Source organism: Cyprinus carpio, chromosome B20 (genome assembly GCF_018340385.1).
Source record: "Cyprinus carpio isolate SPL01 chromosome B20, ASM1834038v1, whole genome shotgun sequence".
Taxonomy (NCBI): domain Eukaryota; kingdom Metazoa; phylum Chordata; class Actinopteri; order Cypriniformes; family Cyprinidae; genus Cyprinus; species Cyprinus carpio.
The window spans coordinates 11984013-12007008 of record NC_056616.1 but is presented as its reverse complement, the minus strand read 5'-3'; the positions used below and the strand labels follow the sequence as shown (position 1 = coordinate 12007008).

General features: G+C 35.9%; 2 protein-coding genes across 9 annotated transcripts in view; both read left to right on the top strand.

The window, feature by feature from the left end:
* Positions 1-382: 382 nt before the first annotated feature.
* On the top strand, positions 383-16300 carry LOC109066045 (E3 ubiquitin-protein ligase RNF19B-like). Of its 4 annotated transcripts, none has more exons than XM_042746585.1 (10): positions 383-633; positions 3327-3717; positions 5126-5586; positions 7943-8145; positions 8230-8377; positions 10076-10238; positions 10749-10863; positions 12373-12504; positions 13881-14145; positions 14542-14561. In XM_042746585.1, exons 2-10 carry the CDS (start codon positions 3559-3561, stop codon positions 14549-14551), a joined length of 1656 nt encoding a protein of 551 aa, XP_042602519.1. In that variant the 5' UTR covers positions 383-633; positions 3327-3558; the 3' UTR covers positions 14552-14561. The 4 variants fall into 4 exon arrangements, with proteins under 4 accessions (XP_042602519.1, XP_018938573.2, XP_018938570.2 ...); XM_019083028.2 differs by lacking the exon at positions 14542-14561 and adding an exon at positions 15002-16300 and having other exon boundaries at positions 384-633; XM_019083025.2 differs by lacking the exon at positions 14542-14561 and adding an exon at positions 14999-16300 and having other exon boundaries at positions 387-633; positions 13902-14145.
* A 1542-nt stretch (positions 16301-17842) lies between these two features.
* The window catches only part of LOC109087727 (low density lipoprotein receptor adapter protein 1-B-like), a 30645-nt gene continuing 25491 nt past the window's right edge, over positions 17843-22996 (top strand). For 2 of the 5 annotated variants that reach the window (XM_042746903.1, XM_042746902.1), the window contains exon 1: positions 17845-18109. In XM_042746903.1, the coding sequence (XP_042602837.1) occupies positions 18025-18109 (85 nt within the window). In that variant the 5' untranslated portion in view covers positions 17845-18024. Of the gene's footprint in view, positions 18110-22996 lie in introns of all 5 variants that reach the window. The other 3 variants (XM_042746899.1, XM_042746901.1, XM_042746900.1) reach the window with 3 other exon arrangements.

The window sequence follows — 22996 nt, the reverse complement described above, 5'->3', positions numbered from 1 at the left end:
TGTCTGTATGTATGTATGTGTGTGTATATATATATATATATATATATATATATATATATATATATATATATATATATATATACATATATATATATATATATATATATATATATATATATATATATATATATATATATGACTTTATATATATATAATCATATACATATATATATATATATATATATATATATATATATATATATATATATATATATATATACATATGTGTGTGTGTGTGTGTGTGTGTTTGTTAGTGTGAGTGCAAATAAAAACAGATAAACAGATACTCTTTCATTACCAAATGACATTAAATGTGTTTCGTGCAAGTGATTTTACGTCATGTCATCGATTGAGATCACTGCAGCAGGCAGCTCTCTCTCCCGCAGGCCATTACAAGCTCTCAAGCAGCAGGCGCCGCCGGTGTGTAGAAGAGGGAACCTCGGGGTTCAGGGGGATCTCCTCGCCAACGTCATGCGGCGAATCTCGGACCACAGAGTCCAGAAAAACGCTGAAAGACACGCAAATAGGCGACGTTTTACAGCAGTGGGAGGAGTCACGAGAGCCTGCGAGTCCTCAGCCGTTCAGTGGGAGGAGCCAAGCGCTGGTGCTGAGCTGATAACGCACTGAGCGGAGGTAAGAGACCGATTTCATTAAATTATTGTGCGTTATCTTTTAGTCAGAGGATGTTTTTCTTCTCCTGCGTTTGTCTATTATAAGCTGTATCTAAGCATAAAAGTATATTATTTGGCAGGGGTGAACGGCAATACGTAATAACCTTGCCACTCCCTGCAGTGCTGTTATACCCTGGTCAGACCTTCTGATTAATTATTACAAATTCTGCTCTTAGACAACGAATTTTACTGAATGAAATTTAAAGCAGCGCTAAACAGACACATTTCAGCATAATCGAGAGGTCGTCTGACGTGCATGTGATTCTGTACGTAAATAGCTACATGTATAATAAAGGTCCGTACTGTATCATTAAAGTATCAGTTGGTGTAAATGCCGGATCACTGATGCGCTCGCGGCCCAAATGTGGAGGTGTGTCCTCATATAGTGTCCTAAACGGTATTGCCACGATGCTTTCCCGATGAGAGTTATTAGTCAGTCAGGGTATTAATGGGATCCCCTCCCTCTTCAAAAGAGCCTGATATAATTGTAAACAAAGCTATGATAGCATTACATCGGCCTTTGATATTTTCGGGTTGCCAAGTTGTTGCCCAACTTTGCTTAGTGTGGTTAAACAAGAAAACTGTTGAGTGCATGTCCAGGAATAGTCCTGGGAACGGAGAGAAAGAAAACACACCGAAGCCAATCCAAAGATCTCAGCCACAGGATTTTGCTCTATGGCCAGAGAAGCTATAAAACACATTTGAGCTTTGTCTCATCACTGAGGCCCACTGGGATACTGCAATATACATCATACAAGTATTTATTTTCCATATATGCAAGAGACTTTTGTTGAGTATTATATTAGATAATAATGATTTGCAATTAGATGAGCCATGTTGTCTGGCCCTAACACATCATTTTAAAGCAGAATGTCTAAATGCATTCTGTAATAGTTTTAATGTATCATGTACTGCATTTAAATCAAGCTTTGTACTCCCACAGCCTCCATTATAACGGTATAACCCTTTCTTCACGCTTAACGCTTGGTCCAGTGCATTTTAAAACCCTGCTTGTCAGTATGTTGAATGACCTTGATATTATATGTCTTTCCTCTTTATTGGTTTCTGTTCTGTTGAGTAATGGGGCAGTCTAAGACAAGACACAGACCCTCACTTTAATTACGTAATGCTGCCAGAAGGGGCTGATGCTGCTTATCTGAGATCAAAATATTGATCTTTAGAGGATCTTGAGTTTTTTAACCCAGGGATTTATTAAGTACCTCTAAACAATTTTCTCGACATTGTTTTTTAGCAAGGTTAAGTGTAGGAAATGTAGTTGTTTTATTATTAAGACCCATTTCCACAAGAAGAATAAGTCATATGATGATTTTATTTCTAATGACCATAATGCTTTAAAGTACTGCTTTTTTTCTAAGTAGCTTAATATTTTATTTTTTTAAATATTATTATGAAATATTAATATTATTTCTTTTTATGTTTAATTTAATTCGCAGTTTATTCAGATTTAATGATAGACCTCATCAGAATGTTTTTCCTTTGCAAAGCTGTCTTTGTAATGCCTGAACGAGATCGATCCTCGTGATTATGTGCTTTCTTTCTTTATTTTTTATCATTGAATTATTTAGTGGTTTGTATGCTTACACAGCAAAAGAGCTGAACAACTTGTCAAAAAGCAGTGTTATTTTAGTATAGATTATGTATGATTGTTATGTTCATATTTTGATTTTTTTTTTTTATATTTTCTTTTTTTTCACTTTAAGTTAACACTAGTTTAAATGTTAGTCATTTTGTTTTGTGCTTTTTTCATTTTTATTAGTTTTTAATCATTTTATTTAGCCTTCCTATTTCAGTTAAATTTAATTTTAATATTTAAGTAATTCTAATATTTAGAAAGTTTTTCCTTTAATATTTATATATTATTTCAGCTTTCACTTTTCATTTTTTAATAGTTTTAGTTTTAATGTTAGTTAACAATAATAATAGCACTGGTCAGATGAGATCAGATTTTGAAGCTAGATATGTCTGTTCAATTTTTAAATGCTTGAACGTGATGTTCCTCTGTAATGATGTTAGCTGCTGTGGTGTCTGCCAGGTGCATCACTGTCCATCTTCACGTCTGGTTCTCCACAAGAGTGTTTCTTTTCAAAGAGAGTAGCATTAAGAATTGAAAGTAAAACCCCCATCCCCCACACTGGAGCCTCTGAATCCTTCCATAGGGAAAAGAAGTCAGTCTGGACTATATATCGTCTGTCTGACATCTCCTTCTCCATTACATGTTGACTGTTGATATGCGTGTAATACTGTGTGGTCCAGTTGGGAGATTAATTTCACACGATCATGTATTGAGATAAAATAGAGCTTAGACTTCTCCATTCCACAAGCTACGTTACTCCATAGCGCACAATAACTCCCTTTTAGTCAAAGTATGCAGGTGTCTTGGTGTGTGGGTGGAATACAAGCCAGGAAATAATCAAGGTCTTTGGAAACATCTGTTTGTAGCTTATTAATCAGTCACACCTGGCTTGGAAGTGAGGGACAAGATGGAAATAGTTTGTAAGGCTGATGCTTTTATAAGTTGTTTTTTTATAAATTCAAAAATATAAAAAAAGTTTTAAATGGATGTGCACTGGGAGATGTTTTCTGCAACAATCTTACTTTCACATCTCATAATTCTGTTTATGTTTTTCTTTTCAGGGATGAACATTTGTGGTGCTTTTGGATAACTGAAGGAACAAAAAAACATTTCATTTGAGAAGAAAACAATGATGACCTTGATCAGGGAACTCTGTTGTGGACAATTTTCGTACTTTCTCACAATGGTCTCTTTGCCAATGTTCAGTGTCAGACCATAAGCAACAAACAGAGACACACAAACAAGGGCCCGATCCGCTCATGCTGTTTTGGCTGGACTGTCCAGCTCTGTACAATGAAGAGACCCAAGCAGCAGTCACAGTCCCTCAGTTTTCTCAGCTTCTTCAGCCGAAAGCCCAAATCTGACCCCAAGATTGAGAAGCCCACCGGGACTTTGAACAAGGAGGAAGTGGCCATTACTCTCACGCCCAATGAGCATGAGCATGTGGAACAAGTAAGACGACATCTACATTTATTCTGTAACCCGTACATATGTTTCAGTTTAATTTCAGTATTCTGTAAGCAGTTTGGTGTAATGCTTCATTTCACCTGGTAGACACATTATCATCTTACTTCCTTTCAGAAACATCATGCCCAGTCAGTCAGTCCCCCTTAGATTGTTGAACGAGGAAGAAAGAAAGAAAGAAAGAAAGAAAGAAAGAAAGAAAGAAAGAAAGAAAGAAAGAAAGAAAGAAAGAAAGAAAGTCTAATCTCACATGTCAAAAATTTGGTCAGTCCAATCGGTTCACATATTCATTCACTTTAAATTGTCATCATCTGTCAAACTTGTATGGCTTTGTCCTCATGGAACACCAAAGGAAATATTTATCAAAATGTGCAAGCTGCTCTTTTCCATGCAATGAAAATAAATCTACCCACACTGGACATTTAGGCCGGCATGTGGACCACTTCCAGTGGGGCACCAAAGTGTTCAAAATGATTGGAAAAATTATATCTATGACGTTTATATCCCTTCCCCCAAACCATTTTATCTCATTTGTTTTACTGGGAGTGTCTTATTTGTCCTTTTGCCAAGAAACAGAGTGAGTAGACTGTCATTATTTGATAAAACACACAATTTTCATCAAGCTACACTGAAAAAATAATGGTAGCAGCATTTTATGTTTTATGGATTGAATTTAAATTTACAGTAAAAACTTTTATTTTCATTTTTATTTAATTGATATAATGTTAATATACCTACAGTGCATCCGGAGAGTATTCACAGCACTTCACTTTTTCCACATTTTGTTACGTTACGGCCTTATTCCAAAATGGATTTTATTTTTATTGGAAGTTTATTATTTTCCTCAAAATTCTACAAACAATACCCCATAATGATAATGTTTGTTATCTTTGTAAATTTATTAAAAATAAAAAACAAGGGAAAAAAATCACATGTACATAAGTATTCACAGCCTTTGCTCAATACTTTGTTGAGGCTCCTTTGGCACCAATTACAGCCTCAAGTCTTTTTGGGTATGATGCTACAAGCTTTGCTCAGCATCATTTGGCAGTCATCTGCCATTCCTCTCCTCATCTCTTCACCTCTCAAGCTCTGTCAGGTTGGATGGGGGGAGACGCACATTTTCAGGTTTCTCCAGAAATATTTGATTGGGTTCAAACTCAGGCTGTGGCTGGGCCACTCAAGCACATTCACAGAGTTGTCTATAAGATACTCTTGCTGTGTGCTTAGGGTCACTGTCCTGTTGGAAGGTGAACCTTCTGCCCAGTCCGAGGTTCTTAATGCTCTGGACTAGGTTTAAAATGACAATAATTTTTACAGTGTGGCTTATCTTCATTAGACTGAGAAAGGCCCTAACTTTCATTACTGCCCTCAGTCATTTTGTCTTTCCTCTCAGGACCGGGCTCACAGTGATGTTGGATTAAAGGGCGGTAGGGATGGAGGAGATCCTGGGAAAGGGGAAGGATGTGGAGTGGGAGATGACGAGGGAGGTGCGGAGTGTGGGAGCAGTGGCTCAATGGGTGTACTGTCCTTGTCCTCCTCCAGTCAGGAGCAGCTGCTGGAGCACCTGGTCGAGTGCCCGCTCTGCCTCCTGAGTCAACCACGCGGCCACTTCCCTCGCTTGTCCTCCTGCCAGCACCGTGCCTGCACCGACTGTTTGCGCCAATACCTACGCATCGAGATCTCAGAGAGCCGCGTGGGTATCGCCTGCCCGCAGTGCCCTGAAGCTCTGGCTCTGCCCGATGTCCGTGCCATCCTGGATGATGGTGCACTGCTGGAGCGCTTCGAAGAGTTTCAGCTGCGCCGCTTTCTGGCTGCTGACCCAGACACGCGCTGGTGCCCGGCGCCAGATTGCAGGTTAGAACATAAATCTGACTGAATGCAGCATGATGATGAAGCACATCCATTATGTTCCAATGAAGATATTTTGTAAATTTCTTACCGTAAATATATCAAAACTTAATTTTTTCGACTTAATTTCATTTCCTTACAAACCATACATCAATGGAAAGCATGTTTATTCAGCTTTCAGATGTATACATTTTGTGGTCCATGGTCACATATATAACATGAGAACAGAAGGAACATTTAAATAAACGAGACTTAAGAAAAAACAAAAAAATAAACAAATAATAATATTAATAATAATAATAATGTGGTGTAACCCAAACCAGACAGTTACAGAAGAGCACAGAAGCGACATATTGGTGCCATTATTGAGGAATATTTTTAAAACCATTTGATTTACCCCTTATTATAATACTTAATTACATATTTTAACATATTACAACTTCTAACATATAACAACATTATATTACTGTGCAAAAACATCTTAATTTCATAATAGCTTCTGGCATTTTCACACTTAGATTTTTTTTTTTTTTTTTTGCTTAGTTTTTTAAATCTGTAATTTAAATTTAAAAGTTGTAGAAAAAAAGTGCAAAGAATTTATCATGGAAGATTGTAACTTTAATTTGAAATATAAATTAGAATTTTAACATTAGATTATAGAAGTAATATTCCAGCTGATACTGGCAGATAATTATGTTTACACTATGGCCAATATTAAAATTCTATACTATTTCGTTTAAATAATAAAAAAATTACAATATAATTGAAAAAAAAATAATAAATAATTTAAAACCTAAAAATGTTATATCAGTTGTTTTAAAAGCTACAAGTGAATTTAAGCATTATAAGATTTTAAGGTATGAAAATGGATATTCATTTTGAAAATTTGGCAAAGATTACATTTAACAATGTCATTAATTAAATTTTTTAAAATTTTTGTGAGTTTAAGATTAACTTGAAGTGAGCAGACAATGACAAAAAATAGGGATGAGCAATTAAGCTTCTAATAATGGCAGATACATAAAAAACCTGATTATCAATAACTCATGGTATGGATACTGTATTTTATTTTATTTTTTCTAGGCACAGTAGGTTAAGATTACTTTGCTGACATACTCAGTGGAATTGCTTGCGAGAAACATAATTGCTAGTGAGAAGAAATAGTTTTATTTTGAATAGAATGAGTATTCCTGGGGAAAAAAATGTCTCAAAAAAGTTGTGGTCATGTTCTTTTTCTAGTTGCTTATAGTTTCTCAGACTATGGTTTCTCCATAGTTTAGCCAAGGTGGTCTATCAGCTCTAATCAGCTTGACAAAAATGGTCTACTAGGTCATCCTAATCTAAACTAGTGTCAACAAGCTAAAAACCATGTGAAGCTGGTTTTTGCTAGAATCCTTGTGTCACACACGCTGCAGCGTGAAGCACGTGCTCCTCTGTGGTGCATTATGTATAGTCCTCTAGGCTTGTGTTAGGTTTCGTAATGGTAACCAGATCAGGTTAGTGATGGGAACCCGTGGCTGATTGCCATTTCTTGTCAAGAAGATGGTATTAGGTATCACCTGCAGTCTCTCCACATGGGCCCAAGAGCATCCTCTCTCTTTACTACTGCGACTGTGGTGCAAAATAAAAACAATGATAGCGGTAGCCACCACCACTATATGTGCTATACGGTAAATCAAATATGGTAAACCCGGAAGTTCCCACATATGAGCTTTCACGTTTATTAATTATTTTTAATTAGTGCTGTCAAATCGATTAATCACAATTAATCGCATGCAAAATAAAACTTTGTGTTTACATAATATATGTGTGTGTATTGTGTATATTTATATTTATATATTTAAGAAATATATTTAATATATATTTATATACATACTATAAATCATATAGTGACCATGGACCACAAAACCAGTCATAAGGGTCGATTTTTTGAATTTGAGATTTATACATAATATAAATAAATAAGCTTTCCATTGATGTATGGTTTGTTAGGATAGAACAATATTTGGCTGAGATCTACAGTAGAACTACAGTATTTGAAAATCTGGAATCTGAGGGTGTAAAAAAATCTAAATATTGAGGAAATTGCCCTTAAAGTTGTCCAAATGAAGTTCTTAGCAATGCATATTACTCATCCAAAATTAAGTTTCAGTAGGAAATTTACAAAATATTTTCATGGAACATTCTTCACTTAATATCCTAATGATTTTTGGCATAAAAGAAAAATCTCTATCATTTTGACCCAAACAATGTATCATTACCCATGCTACTTAGGACTCGTTTTGTGGTCCGGGGTCACATATAAATATAAATGTAAATGTTAATTAATTAATCTCCTCATTTTATTTCTCTCATTCATTAGCTATGCAGTGATAGCTTACGGCTGTGCCGAGTGCCCCAAGCTGAGCTGTGGTCGGGAAGGTTGTGAAACTGAGTTTTGCTACCACTGCCGCCAGCTGTGGCACCCAGACCAGACTTGTGACCAAGCCAGGCGTCAGCGCGCTCGCCACACGTCAGGAGCCAATGATGTTTCCACGCTCTACGTCTTCAACGAGGAGCCTGGTGGTATGGCACAAACACTGAGGGACTAACCTAATATCTGTTTGGTGTCCACCAGCTAAGATGTTTGCTCTGCTTTTAATCTTAAAGATGCAGAGGAGATCAAGCCCTGTCCACGATGTGGTGCCTACATCATGAAGACTAATGATGGCAGCTGCAACAGAATGAACTGTACAGTGTGTGCTTGTCAGTTCTGTTGGCTGTGCATGCAGGAGATCACTGATGTGCACTACCTCAGGTACACACACACAATACACCCAGTCATCAAGTTACAGTTAGAGTAGTTGCACGTAGCCAGATCTTTGACTAATGGCTAAGGTCTGATCGTGAATTTGCTCTTTGGGTGTGCGTAAATGAAACTCTTATTGCTTTTAAATCTGCCTGCATTTATTATTTGATTAAGTTACTGTAGACAATTGTGCAATCTCTAATTACAGAATTAGAGAATTTATCCAGTGTGCAGAGCTTTCACTGCCGAATATAGGAAATTTGCCTGCAAGCGCATAGCCCACATTCATCACCAGCAGTCACCAAAGTTTGTGATCTGTTATTAAGCTACTCTCGGACACATTCAGTCCAAGCTAAACAGGGGTAATTCTGCAGCACAAGAATGCCAGATATGTTTTTCTGTTCCTACAATACTGAGTTTGTGCCAAGTTGCTTGTGTTGCTGACTTCATGAACATTACAGATGATCAGATTTGCTTAATTACTCTTAATCAGAAGCTGACTTGCAGAAGCTAAGCCGTTTCAGAGATCTGATCTTTAAAATAGTGACTTTGCTACCCGTTTCAGTGAGCTATCGATGCACTAAAGCTGATTTCTGATAGATTTTTCTGTTCTTGGATGCTAGCCAGCACCGACTTTCATCAATTAATCAGTACAAATCTCTGTTCATATTTCCCTTTCCATGCAACCCAACCCCCACGATTTGCCAGAAGCATGGTTCTTAATTTACTGAACACCCCATTCTGCTAGGCTCCAGTAGGGCGGAGAAAGATTTTTATGAAATGACATAATACATAAATAATTATGTCATCCTTTACTCACCCTCATGTCAATTCAAACCTGTGTGCCTTTATGTGGAAGACAAAAGAAATTACTTTGAAAAATGTCTGATGTCTGAGTTTTTTATTTATGTTTTTCAGGGAGTCAGTGTTCTTTTGAAACCTTTGATTTTCATGTTTTCAAAATATAGTGCTACGGGTGTCCCGAGTTTGAATCCTGGGTCGAGGACCTTTCCCGATCCCGCCCCCCTCTCGCTCCCACTTCACTTCCTGTCAGATATAAACTGTCCTAACATAATAAAGGCAAAAATGCCAAAAAAGAGAAAATAAATTCGTTATGTTTCACAAAAGAAATAAAGTCACACAAGTTAGGAATGACATGATGGTGATTAAATGTTTTTATTTTTGGGTGAACTGTCCCTTTAAGACAAGACAACACATGTCTAATTTTGTCATGTGACACCACATTCGTGTTAAAGTCTTTTTTTTCCAACAAAAAGGCGACATTTGAAACATTTAGAGTGTATTTACTAAAGTTAAATTTAAAAATATTGTCGCCACTTGCAAAATTTTAGCAACAATTAGCATTTCTATCAGCTATATATGTAAACATTGATGCGCGAAACCTTTTTCGCAAAGGTTATTGTTATAAGATGGTTAATCAGCATTCATCAGTAATAAAGTGTTGTATTCAAATATAATACTTTACCACACAAAACAGAACAGGAAGTGACATTAACCATAGATGATTGTAATTCAATCAGGCGGTGCATGAGGCTAATCGAGGATGAGACCATAAAATATTGATTCAATGAGACTGTGTCTGGCTTTTACTGGCTAATATTCCTTGTCTTATCTTTAACCTCATGTCATTTACATTTCAAGGCTATGTGAGTGTATGAAAAATACTTTCATTTATCTTCCTCACAGTCCCTCAGGCTGCACTTTCTGGGGAAAGAAGCCATGGTCGCAGACCCGCAAGGTTTTGTGGCAGGTCGGCATGCTGCTCGGGGCTCCGGTGGTGATCTCACTCATAGCAGGAATTGCGATACCAGTCATCATTGTGGGCATCCCGATTTATATGGGCCGCAAGGTAAAGACCTAAAGTTTGCTGCATTGTTATGTCCTCTCTTTGATGAAATGGATCCAGTGACCATTAAATAGCTCTGGGATGATAATAAGACAAGGTCATGCCCTTGGCTGAATGCTCATAATAAGAAAAGTGCTGCCGAATGCATATATGTAAATTTATGTAAATCCACCAGACCTGTCTCCTTCAAACAGCCAGTAAATGTGATATAGAAAATGTTTGCAAAAAAAGGTAGAGAGAGTTTCACTGTGCCATTATTTTATGGATGCCATTTTGCTCTTCAGGACCCCAAGAACCAACACCAGATATATTTCCTCTTTAAAATCACCATGAAATCAAAATGTACAATTCTTATTATTTTATGGAATATCTCAATGTTTATTATAAATGCTTTATCCATGAACATCATTTATTAAAATTTGTGAGAAAAAAAAGTGAAAAGACATTTGTAATTTTACGTTTTATGCTTGTATGCTTGTACAAACTTTAAGTTTGTATCTGTTTGCTTGCCAGGTTCATGGTCGCTGTAAGAAAAACAATATCTCAGGAAGTAAACATTATCTGACAGTGGCCAGTGGGGTCATGATGTCTGTTTTTGTGTCTCCAGTCATAGCAGCCATTACTGTGGGTAAGAAAATCATCCATCCACCTTGCTGGTTGCATATAACATGATGAACATGTAAAACACTGTGGTTAGTACTTATTACTTCTATACATACTGCTATGCATATGTTTAACACAATGCGGAAAGCTTTCTTTTTAATATTCACTACTGTCACTAAAAGTCTGTCTGTGTTTATATTATTGAATATGAATGTGGGGAATAGGGATATTAAGAAGTCAAGGAGCACTTTAGTGGTCATATTGTTGGGTTATGTCAATTTAAAGAAGCTGAATAAAGCATATTGATTGTTCTAGCATGAGTTCAGACAAATGAAGCTAATTTGTCTCTCAGTTGAGACATTGAATAAGAAAGGTAGAACCTAAAACAAGCACGCTTATAGGGATAGTTCAACTAAAAATCATTTCAAACCTGTACGACTTTTTTCTGTGAAGCCTAAAAGGTCATCTGAAGTAGAAACAGGCTAAAATAGAGACATCATTCACTGGAAATTTAAGACAAATTCTCTTAAGCCAGATCTTTTTATCATGTTTCAGGTGAATAACAACATATTCTTAAGTCAGTTAATCAAACAAAGCTATCATATGATTTTGTAAGACCACATTTATGATATTTTATGCATATTTCATATTGCGTTTGCATCTGTTATAAAGCTTAAACGTTCTTGAAACTTAAAAGTCTCTATTAATTGTAATTGTATGGAAAGTAGCAACTGGACCATTATTAAAGGTTTCTTATGTTCCACAAAAGCAAGAGAATCATACGGCTTTAGAACGACTTGAGGGTAAACAACCAATATTTTGTGAGGGGTGAACTAATCCTTTAACATCCATATTGCATGCATTTAAGCTTACATATGTGCATGCAGCTGTTTCATTCATGCTCGCACATACACACGGCAACTGCCCCAGTCGTCTCTGATGACTCATCTATCTTCTGCTTTGGCAATCCTGTTGGAGCTGGAGCGGGGAGGGGAAGACTACAGCAGCCGGGTGCAACTAAAATGTCAGAGCGATCTCCATGGCATAGCGTGAAGTCCTGAGCGCAGCACATTCACTACCCTGTGCTCTCCTCACAAACCCAAAGCCTGTGTTCCCTCTCATTCTCCCCTCTGAATAGCCCTGTCTGTTCTGCAGCTCTGACCTCTCCTCAGGAGAGCCACAGAGGGGCCTTGTCCCCTTCAATGTCCCCATCAACAATGCCACTCTGTTCTTATCCAGAACCAGGAGGATCATGGCCTTTTGTCTCTCTTATTGTGTGTTGTCCTTGTCTTTGCTGCTAGCATTATGCCTCTGTGTATTTATGTTGCTATTATGTGCATTCTTGCCCTTTTTCTTTCTTCAACATAATTCATCTAAAAAAAAAAGTTTACTTTTGAGCTAAATATGTCTATGATTTGAGTATTTTATTATGTATTCTTGTACATTGGTTTTTTTTTTTCGATATTTAATAATCATGAAAATCTTTCAATACCTTTATAATTAATTCTAATTTAGTAAATCTCCTGTGCTTGAGGGGTGGGGGTACCTCTAATGTTGACATACGTCTACGGGGTCGTGCCCATGTCGTTGTGTCGTAATGGCTGGTGCAGGCCACAAACTGAACCTCCTGAAGTACGGAACATACAGCTGGAAGATCTGGCCAACTGTGAGTCCAACTTCCTGAAATTTGCCTATATGAATATATATTTACAGTTAACTTAAATGTTGTGCCACTGCTAATTTAACGACCTGTATTTTTTCAGTAGCCTGACAGTAGTTCAGTTGCATTAGAAATAGTGCTTTGTTTTTAAATCCAGTATTGAAATTAGATGGTATTTATCTAGCCATTTAATACTGAGATTCCTATTTTTGTGCCAGAAAAAAATATGGCTGATACACTTATGCTAAGTTAGAAAAAAAGACAGAAAGATATTACCCCCTATACATACAGTAGCTTCAGTGAAGTTGGCTATTGCTAGTACTTTAGTTGGGTTGCTTTGATGTAGTTTAACTACTTTTAATAGGTTCACTGTAGGTTCACTGTAGTTAGCTACTTTTTACTAGGAGTTTTTAGTGTAGGAGTTTTAAAAGTATCTTTGCCTCAGTTTAACCACACTGAACAGCTTCTTTGTAGTTAGCTACTTTTTGTTAGCTTTTAGTTTAGCTAACTACTTCTAAGAGCATATTTGTTGTAGTTTAACTGCCTTAAACAGATTTACTGTAGTTAGCTACTACTTAATAGGAGTTTTTAGTGTAGCAAACTAATTTAATAGAGTATCTTTGCTGCAGTTTAACCACACTGAACAGCTTCTATGTAGTTTAGCTACTTTTCGCTAGTGTTTTTGGTTGACTGTTTGTAAGAGTATATTTTCTGTAGTTTAACCACCTTAAACAGATACTGTAGTTAGCTACTTTTACTTGGTGTTTTAAAGTTTAGCTAACTACTATTAAGAATATCTTTGCTGTAGTTTAACTACCTAAAACTAATTATCATTACCCTTACGAAAAATAAGTTTATTCAAGTGTGCTATTAGTATACTTATTTTAAACTAAAAAATAGGAAAGTATACTTTTAGTTTACTTTTTATGTACTTCTCAGAAATGGGCTTTATGTACTTCTAAGATATATACTTATAATGACAATTAAGTATACTTGACTTATACTTACAAAAAGTCAAAATATACTTGAACTTTACTTAAGTATACTTAATAAAATAAACTTGAAGTATACTACTTTTTGGTAAGGGTAGTCAGCTACATGTTAGTGATATGTGTAGCTTACTAGTCTAAAAGAGTAGCTTTAGATTATAATTTTTTTTAGCTTGGGAAGCTACAGTTTTCAACGCTGCTTGTGCTTACCCAACACTATACATTTACTCATGACACTGTTTGCTAGAAAATGATCCTACTTTATTATAAATTGCTAATCACTATGTACAAGTTTTTATCTGAAACATTGTAACTGTAGTGTAGAAATATTAGTTTTGTAATATTAAGCTCACAGTTTGGCCTGATCTGATGACATTTAAACTTCTCTTGAAGATCTTCTATTTTCTCATGTAGTCAGTGATCACTGGACCGGCCAGACCAACCCAGCTCTATCCGATGGAAGCGTACAGGAAGTGAGTGTGAATGTGGAGGAAGTGATGCCGCTTCCCAGCACCAGTGTGGTCCAGTCTGGAGCAAAGGGCTCAGTTGAACCTCCTAATGATGGACATGTTGATAGCAGTGAGCGGGTTGTTCAGTCAGATGACGTGGATGTAGTTGAGGAGTTTGCCTTCAGCAGCACACAAACATTTGCTCTGAGGTCAGCAAATTTCATGACTTTTTTTTTAATTATTGTATTGTATTCAAGTATTGAAGCAGTTCTGTTCAAATCTATACACTACTATTCAAAAGTTTGGGGTAAGATTTATGTTGGCCAAGGCAGCAAGTATTTCAATAAAAATACAGTAAAACAGTAAAATTGTAAAACATTATTTAAATGTAAAATATCTGCTTTATGTTTTAATATATTCTAAAAATGTAATTTATTCCTGTGATGCAAAGCTGAATTTTCAGTATCATTACTCCAGTCTCAGTGTCACGTGATCCTTCAGAAATAATTCTAATGTGCTGATTTGGTGCTCAAGAAATGTTTCTTATTATTTTCAATGTTGAACACAGTTATGCTGCTTCATATTTTATTTTATTTACTTTTCAGGATTCTTTGATGAATAGAAGGTAACATGAATCTTTAGTAACATTATAAATGCCTACTATCACTTTTGATGCATAAAAGTTTTAATTTCTTTAAAAAAAAAATACTGACCCCAAACTTTTGAATGACTTTTCTATGAAATAATAATAAGATATTATGCCAAAGTACTTAAGGTTTTATTTTTTACAAATATTTAGTTCTTTTATTCAGGATTTCCAATTAAACAATGATATCAAAATGGCCCAGACATTTATATCTCCTCAGAAATATTGTTTTTTAATATAGCTCATCATCATGTAAATATGTGTATTCAAGTTATTGCATGTGAGAATTGCATTTTGAATGTTTCAATTTTTGAATGATCAGATAGGGTTTTAAAAAATGAGCATAAATCACACCATCAATGACATCATGGATTTCTTTTTTTTCCTAAAGTTTTTGGTGGTGTTGTTGTTTACAGCAGGGAAGGGACTAATATTGAGGTCCGTGTGGAGATCGAGGCCCAGCCACGGGACGGCCGGAAGCCAAGTCTTAGCAGTATTCTGTCTAGCAAGAGCCTGTCTGTGGAATCGCTCAGCCAGCCCTGTGAACCTCTGTGTGCCTCTCAACAGGCAGGGAGCACCAACCCCGTGTCAGTTCCTGAGAAAGACAGCGTCTGAGCAAATCCTGGCAAACCACTGCTTCCACAGCCCACCTACACTCCCACCGGGTGCTTCCAGCCTCTGCCTGCAAACACAGAGAGCCAACGACATGGAAACCAACACACAGAGAGCGTGAAAGAAAAAAGAGAGGGAGAGATGAAGATGAGAGGCCAGGGCAGCTGCCAAAATGCCACGCAGGGGATTAAAGACGATCATATAAACTCAAATGACCAAGCGCATGTTTGTCAACGAGTTTGAGGAGTGCTAATCAATTTTATACTGTGTTCTATAGGAAACAATGCATATTTGGATGCTGGTCTGTTTAATTTATTCACTTCGCTTTTCTTTTAGCTGTACCCTTTTATCTTATGACCATATGGTTTGTATCCCCTGACTTATCCATAGGGGGTAAAAAAAGGAAAAAGAATTAAAGTACGGCTTAATAGCATGGTTAATTCTGCCACAGTTGCTAGCCTGACATGTTATGTGACTAGCAACATGGTGAAATGCAGTAAGTCTTGTACTGCAAGGCTAATGCTAACTTGGGTAATGGGCTTTTCCCTCATGGTATTCATTCATATGGATATGCAATTTTTTTTTTTTTTTACATAACTGCTGCATTTTCATAAAGGAGCAGCAAAATCTGTCTAGAATTAGCCTTCAGCATCATGCTCTTTTTAATATGTCTTGATTATGATAATCTTAGGTTAAAACTGATGATTTTAGGGAACGTAAACATCATGATGCTCAGAAAACTGAGGATCTTGTTTGCCTCTGTTCACTTTTAGATCTTTATTTCTGCAGTAAAAGAGAGCACTTTATCTCAAACATCTACACTGATAGTTTCAGCTTACTAAGTAATGGCTTGTATTGGTACCCCAGAGCCAACAGTTGTATAAGGTCTAGACTACTGGTATTTTTGACATTTATCAATGGAGGAACTCAGAATGCTAATGTAAACTTTCACCCCCTGTCCTATTCAAAAATGAGCAGCGGACAACCCTGTTTAAAGTGTAAAAGACCTCCAGGAGTTTCCAAAGTTGAACCTTCATAGCTGCACTGCAGATTGGAAACAATGAATGGAACAGTATGTCAATAAAAAGATTTGTATTGAACGGTGACTGGGAGAATTGCTATGTTTCATTCTCGTTTGTTCAATATTTTTCGTTTTCATTTATTGGTGGGATGTTATTTTATGTTTTATGTAGTTTCTATTTAAACCTTTTTGTCAGCATTTCTATAAGACACAGACAGGGGGCGCTACACCTCTAAAAACACATCTGGAGTCTAATAGGAAATCCATGCCGCTCAGAGATATATGTTTCAAAAACTGTTATTTGAAATAATTCAGATTTTTAACAGAATACCTTAACTAACTAAACTAGACCATACATTTGTTTAGGGGCATAATATGAAGATGCTTTATTTGTTGATGATAATATTTTAATATTTTATTGTCCATTAGAAATTGGTTCAGAACAGTAACAACATCATAAATAAATGTATTAATTAATCTAAATATAAAATATTTTATATAAAAAATAAGCTATTTCAAGGTAAATTTTAGGCATATTGCTGTTGTAAACCCACTGTAAATTCAAGTTGTTGTTTTTTTTATCATGAATTTTTTTAATGTGGCCAAGCTTGTACCCTCACAGTACATTTACAATGGGCATCAAATAATAATAACTCTATTATTATAATATATATGATATTATAATTAATCTTATGTCACTGCCAATCATTTGTTCTTTTTATATATATATGGTGTATCAGTTTTTGTATATTTCAGTAACAGTGCTTTCAGTTTATATCAGTGCTCAAGGTCATGACACTTCAAGGAGTTTATTAGAAAATTAATTTAATACCGAAATTTCAAAATATTCAGTTTTCAGTAGTCAAATGTTATAAATCATAGTAGCAGGGTTGACTATTCAAAATCACCCCTTTCTTACAAACCTAACAAAACATAAGATAAAACAAGAGAAAAACGAATGTACAACCAATCAGCATTGGTCATTGATTGTACAGAACTATAACGTAAACATAAAATATAAGAAAGGAGAAAACAATTACTCCCTGAAAGCAATTGTTAATGTACTGAAACTATGGTAATGTTATTATGAATTTTTTTTTTTTTTTTTTTTCATGGAATGGATGGGAATGGGAATTATGATGGTTGTTATATGCATAACATGGGGGCACAACTTCAGGTACAGTATATATCCAGTTGTGAAAAGTTGTTTACTGCACATAATCATTGTAACAGGGCTGACTATTTCAGATCATCCAGTACAATACATAAAGTAGTCTTATAAAAAAAAAAAGAGAGAAAAACAATTACTTTCTAAAAGAAAGTTCACATCTTAAAAGTATGATGCTGTTCATGTTGAGGTGTTTTTATTAGGGTTTATGGAAAATGTAATAAGAGGAAATTGGTAACAGGGTTGACACACAACATGGGGACACCAGTTCAAATATGTTTTTCATTCAAATGAATAGATAACATAACTACTTAATGCGTAAACCGATAACATATAGCCTAAATTACATTGTAACAGTCTTTGTTTTCGTTGGTCACAAAATGACCATATGTTCGCTCCAAGTTTCAAGCTCCAAGTCATGAAACGTCAGCGGTTGTTTGTGAAGGGAGCAGCTCGTGGATCTCCGTCAGTCGGGCAGTGAAGGGTTAATGTTACTGTACAGATACAGGACTGTGAGCCGGTGTCTATAGGCTGCTCGTATCCACTCGCTCCATTACCCGATGCATGCTACTCTACTTTCCCCATTCCCACAGTGAGCACCAAAGAAGAGCTCTGCACCTGCTCTGCAAACACCTTCCAGCATGGATGCGTTAAAATCCGCCGGGAGAGCAATAATCAAAAGTCCTGGAGTTCCGCGGCACACATGGGGAACGTCCAAGCATGAAAGTGAGTACCTTCGTTTTTCTCTGTTTACATTTACTGAATACAACTGCATCAGTGCTGCTGTTCATGCGATGCTGTGATAACACTGCCGTCCTGAAACCACCTCACCTTTTATTTGTCGTTTTACTGTTAAGATAGATAGATAGATAGATAGATAGATAGATAGATAGATAGATAGATAGATAATGCAATTCTATTTGCTTTAATGTTAATATAGTTAGCTTTTTATTGTCTCTGCACTCTTTGAGATATTCATCTGTATATTTAATTACATTTAATTCCAATTAGGAATTTCCTGGAGTGTGTATTATATAGGTTCCTTGCCTAATATTGACCCTATAGAAAGATCTTTTTCTCACTTTTTCCCCATGTGTGTAAGAAAATCCAATTAGATGTCATAGATGTTACCACTGAACAGTTCAGGGTTGACTGGCTTTATGAAATGTGTTGAAACTTGGTCAGGCTTGGAGAGACAGCTGGCCACGCTGTGCAAATAAAATCACAGTTCCAACTTTCACACTTTCACTGACTCCAAATCACACTTCATCCATTTATGTTGTAATGATTGAATCAGTTGGCCGGTCCTGTCAGCTTTTGTTCTGTCAGGAGGAAGAATCAAGGGCTCTTGTATGGAAAAGAGGGCAGTGGTTTTATGAGACAGCCCGTGTCACATCAGCGGTGACAGACAGGAGCCTGAGGCTCGACGTGCTGTGATTCTGACATGTGAGATGTGAAGTTCAGGAGGCACTCTGGGGACAAAACATCCCTATTTCCACTTAAACTGTGTGCCAGACATACAGCTCGAGCAAATCTGACTGTCTCTTGTTGCTGAGAGTATGTATATTTACTAAAAACCAAGACAATTAGCATAATGAATTATTCAAATCAACAGTTGTGTCTTGGGAATTTAGATGTGCTTCCAGATTAAATTTTAATCATTTGATCTGTAATGGCTGTCTGTCTTTCTAGCAATGCCTTGTATTTCAGAGACAGAGTGAGTAGGATCAAGTGCACAAGCGTTAATAGTTGAAAACAAAAAACAAAAAAGTTTTTTGGTCTACTGGCAAGATTTCTCACAAAAGGAATATTATATAGAAAACTATCTTGAAGATGATTCAAAATGTCAGTTACACTTTTTTAAAGGAAGAGTAAAGAGTAAAAATTTGATTGACATTTACGCACCCTGTATGCATTTGTTTTCATCATTTTGAAAAATGTCTGTTTTTGTATATGAATAAAAGTCACTGGGGTTCAAAACAAAGAAATTAATGCATTTATTTTGCAAGGACACATTAAATTGATCAAAAGTGATGATAGATAGATAGATTTTCATTTCAAATAAATGCTGTTCTTTTGAATTCATCAAACATTCCTAAAAAAATATGTATCATGGTTTCCACAAAACTGTCTTCAGCAGCTCAACTCTTTCAACACTGATAATAATAAGAAATGTATCTTGAGCAGCAAATCAGCATATTAGAATGATTTCTGAAGGATCATGCGACACTGAAGCCTGGAGTAACTGAAAAAATTCAGCTTTGCCATCAGGAATAAATTAACTTTTTAAAATATATTAAAATAGAATTCACATTTAGAAATTCACATTTTTCAAACTATCATGAAGTGATTAAACTTTTGTGCTTCCATACAAAACAACAGTGAAATTAATTAAATATTTTTAACTCATAGGGGAGCAGATTCTAGTACAGCATACAAACAAGTGAATAATGAACTGTTTTTGTGCTGGTCTGATGAATATTCATGGGAGGCTGGTGTTGTCTCTCAAGTGTGCATTTGACTTGATGAAGGTCAGAGTTTTCACTGGCACTCATTAAAAGTGAAATTTCATGTTTTATGTTGCCAAAAGAGAAAGTTCAAGCTAAAATATCACGTTTGGGCTCCTATGGATGTCTTTTTTTATTCAGAGAGTTGGTGTGTGTAATGTCATGCACACAAGGAGAAGTCACTATCAATTCTCGTTGTGTCATTAAAATAACACTGACAGTTCCAAAGGTCACATTAGTTGCTGCAAGTGTTTGATGCCCTTCCCGGTTTTTACACTGCAAGCATTTGCAATCTCCAGTGTAATAACCCCTGGGTGGGAAATAACAGGTTTGAGCAGTAACTTCTCTTCTTGTCTAAAGTAGACATAAAGGAATAAACAAAACTGCTGTTAATACTTTACTGTTCGATCATAAATCAGTATATCAGACCCTCTGAGCTGGTACAGTTGTGTCAATGCATGCTTAAGTAAAGCAGACATTCTGGCTTTGGATGAACCAGTAACAGGAAGGATGTCAGCAAATTGATCACGTTGTGACCAGGCGCAGTGTGAAGGACAGGGAAGTTACACTGACATCAGAGAACTGGTCTCCATGTGTCATTTTCAATTATAAGAAATGGATAAGGTGACCCTGCACACAGACTGACACACACGAACAACGTGGATAGAACATTCTTACACACACTGATGCACATATGCATACATTTGCTCATGTACACCACAGTTCAAAAGTCACTTATGCTCTTTATTTGATCAAAATGCATAAAATACAAATAAAACTGTTTCTATTTAAAAATGTTATGCATTCCTGTGGTTGCAAAGCTGAATTTCCTGCATCATTACTCCAGTCTTCAATGTCACATGATTTTTCAGAAATCAATCTAATATGCTGATTTGTTGCTTAAGGAACATTTCTTATTTTTATCAAATTTGAAAACAGTTGTGCTGCTTAATGTGTTTATGGAAAAATGTATGTATTTTTTTCCGGGTTCCTTGATTAATAGAAAGTTCAAGAGAAATATATTTTTTTAATTAATGTTGTTTTGTAGTGTTATGATTGTTTTTTTTGTGGAGTTTGATTATTTTATGTTTTTTTTTTATATAGTTATTTATTTTGTTGAGCATTTTTTTAAAGTAGTGTCATTAAATCTCGAGGGAAGTCGTGGCCTAATGGTTAGAGCGTTTGACTCCTAACCCTAAGGTTGTGGGTTCAAATCTTGGGCTTACAATACCACGACTGAGGTTCCCTTGAGCAAGGCATCGAACCCCCAACTGCTCCCCGGGCGCCGCAGCATAAATGGCTGCCCACTGCTCCGAGTGTGTTCACAGTGTGTGTGTGTTCACTGCTGTGTGTGTGCACTTTGGATGGGTTAAATGCAGAGCACGAATTCTGAGTATGGGTCACCATACTTGGCTATATCACGTCACTTTCACTAAACTTATAGTGAAGAAAATTATTCTGTACAACATCGAATCAGTGAATGAAGTGCATGTGAGCTGATTTTAAAAATGTTTTCTGTGAAAAAGCAGAATGTGTATTCTTTATCATTTAACATTCTCATTATTTTTGAATTATGGTTTCTTGTGTCAAGTTCTTTTGCTAGAAAGTCTTGGTTGTTTCGTTAACATTCCCTACATTTTATTATTCAGCCTATGCTTGTTTAATCATTTATCATACAAATTAGAAGCTAGTGTCATATAGCATATTCTTTATATTCATTTTTAGCTGACATTTATTTTGATATTTCACCCATATTGAATTTGTTTTGCTAAATGCTTGGAATAAGTATGAATCTGCACCAAGTTCATGTTTCATTCATTTCTTCTGGTAGCTGGGGTTCAAGAGTATCTATTATGTTCAAGGTTAGCTGATAAACAGTTGTTTCCTCTGTGAATTCTTTGTTTCATGTGCTATAAAGAGGCTATTTTGTGTGCTTTCTGACTGCACTTGAGGTGGTTGTTAGATTTTTCAGATGGGAGCTCTTGTAATAAAGAAGTGTTTCGTCATCAATAAGCACTAGCGTTCATACAAACTGAGTGAAACACACACACACACAACCATTTTTATAAATCAAGAATGTGCAATGCTGTGTGAAAATACCCTATTAGGTTTTAAAATGGTTCATTTCAGAGTGTATCCAGCAATGGACAGCTATATGAAGACTGAGACTATCTTTCCTCTCCCTTAATTAGGACTCAATTCTGACCTGGAAGGCACGTAGGGAAAGAGAGAGAGAGAGAAATAGACACACTCCTTTATTACTTCTGGCCTCGGTGACTCCCAAACATTGTTATTGTGATCACCCTCAAACACTGTGACAGCCGTGTGCAACAGCCTGTCTGCCTTTAGTTGAGTCTCAGCACAGGCCGCTCAGGTTCAACAATAAAGGTTGGAATTTCGTAAAAAAGACATTAGCCCTTATGCCCTGGGTGACAAAATCAACCTAGCCTGTGAATCAGGACCTGAATAAACTTACAGATGTTCATTCTGCATCTTTTTAATTAACATAAATTTGCTGCTTGCTCAATTTACTTAATTAAAATGAAATAATGAAATCTGATTTAATCATGTGCAATCTATTTAAATTAAGTTTATTTAATGCGTTTTAGTTTATTTAGTGCATCTTTAATGCATTTGCACTGGGAGTACTGTATGTACAGTATGAATATGTTTCATGTTGTTGATGTAGCATTGCACATAGAAATTAGAAATCAGGGAATTTTCTGTTACTAACATGTAGAGATGGGTGATATGACTAAATTTATATATCAATATGAGTAATTTTATTTCACGATAATGATATATATCAAAATATATTTATATTTGCTTTAAATAAAGTCTTTATGATATCAACATTTTTTATACCATATAAATTTCATAATTCTTGTCACCAGTGTCAGTATCACAAAAAACTAATACTAACCTAAATTTATTGAATTCTTATTAAATTATTAAAGTTACAAAAGTGGTTTTGTCAAGAGCAGTTAGAGATTTCCTCTCTTTTGCTGGGAAACTGCCATTTTAATGCCCCACTCATTTACTGATGACCTACACACAGCGATCATGTGTGAAAACACTTATACATAATTTGTTCACTTAGTAATCA

Excerpts from the sequence above, each read along its gene's own strand:
- LOC109066045 (XM_019083024.2), top strand. The coding sequence starts at position 3,559 with ATGAAGAGACCCAAGCAGCAGTCACAGTCCCTCAGTTTTCTCAGCTTC. Across the intron at positions 8,146-8,229 it reads CTTCAACGAGGAGCCTGGTG|ATGCAGAGGAGATCAAGCCC; the intron begins GTATGGCACAAA and ends TTAATCTTAAAG. Across the intron at positions 12,505-13,880 it reads GCTGGAAGATCTGGCCAACT|ATCTTCTATTTTCTCATGTA; the intron begins GTGAGTCCAACT and ends CTTCTCTTGAAG.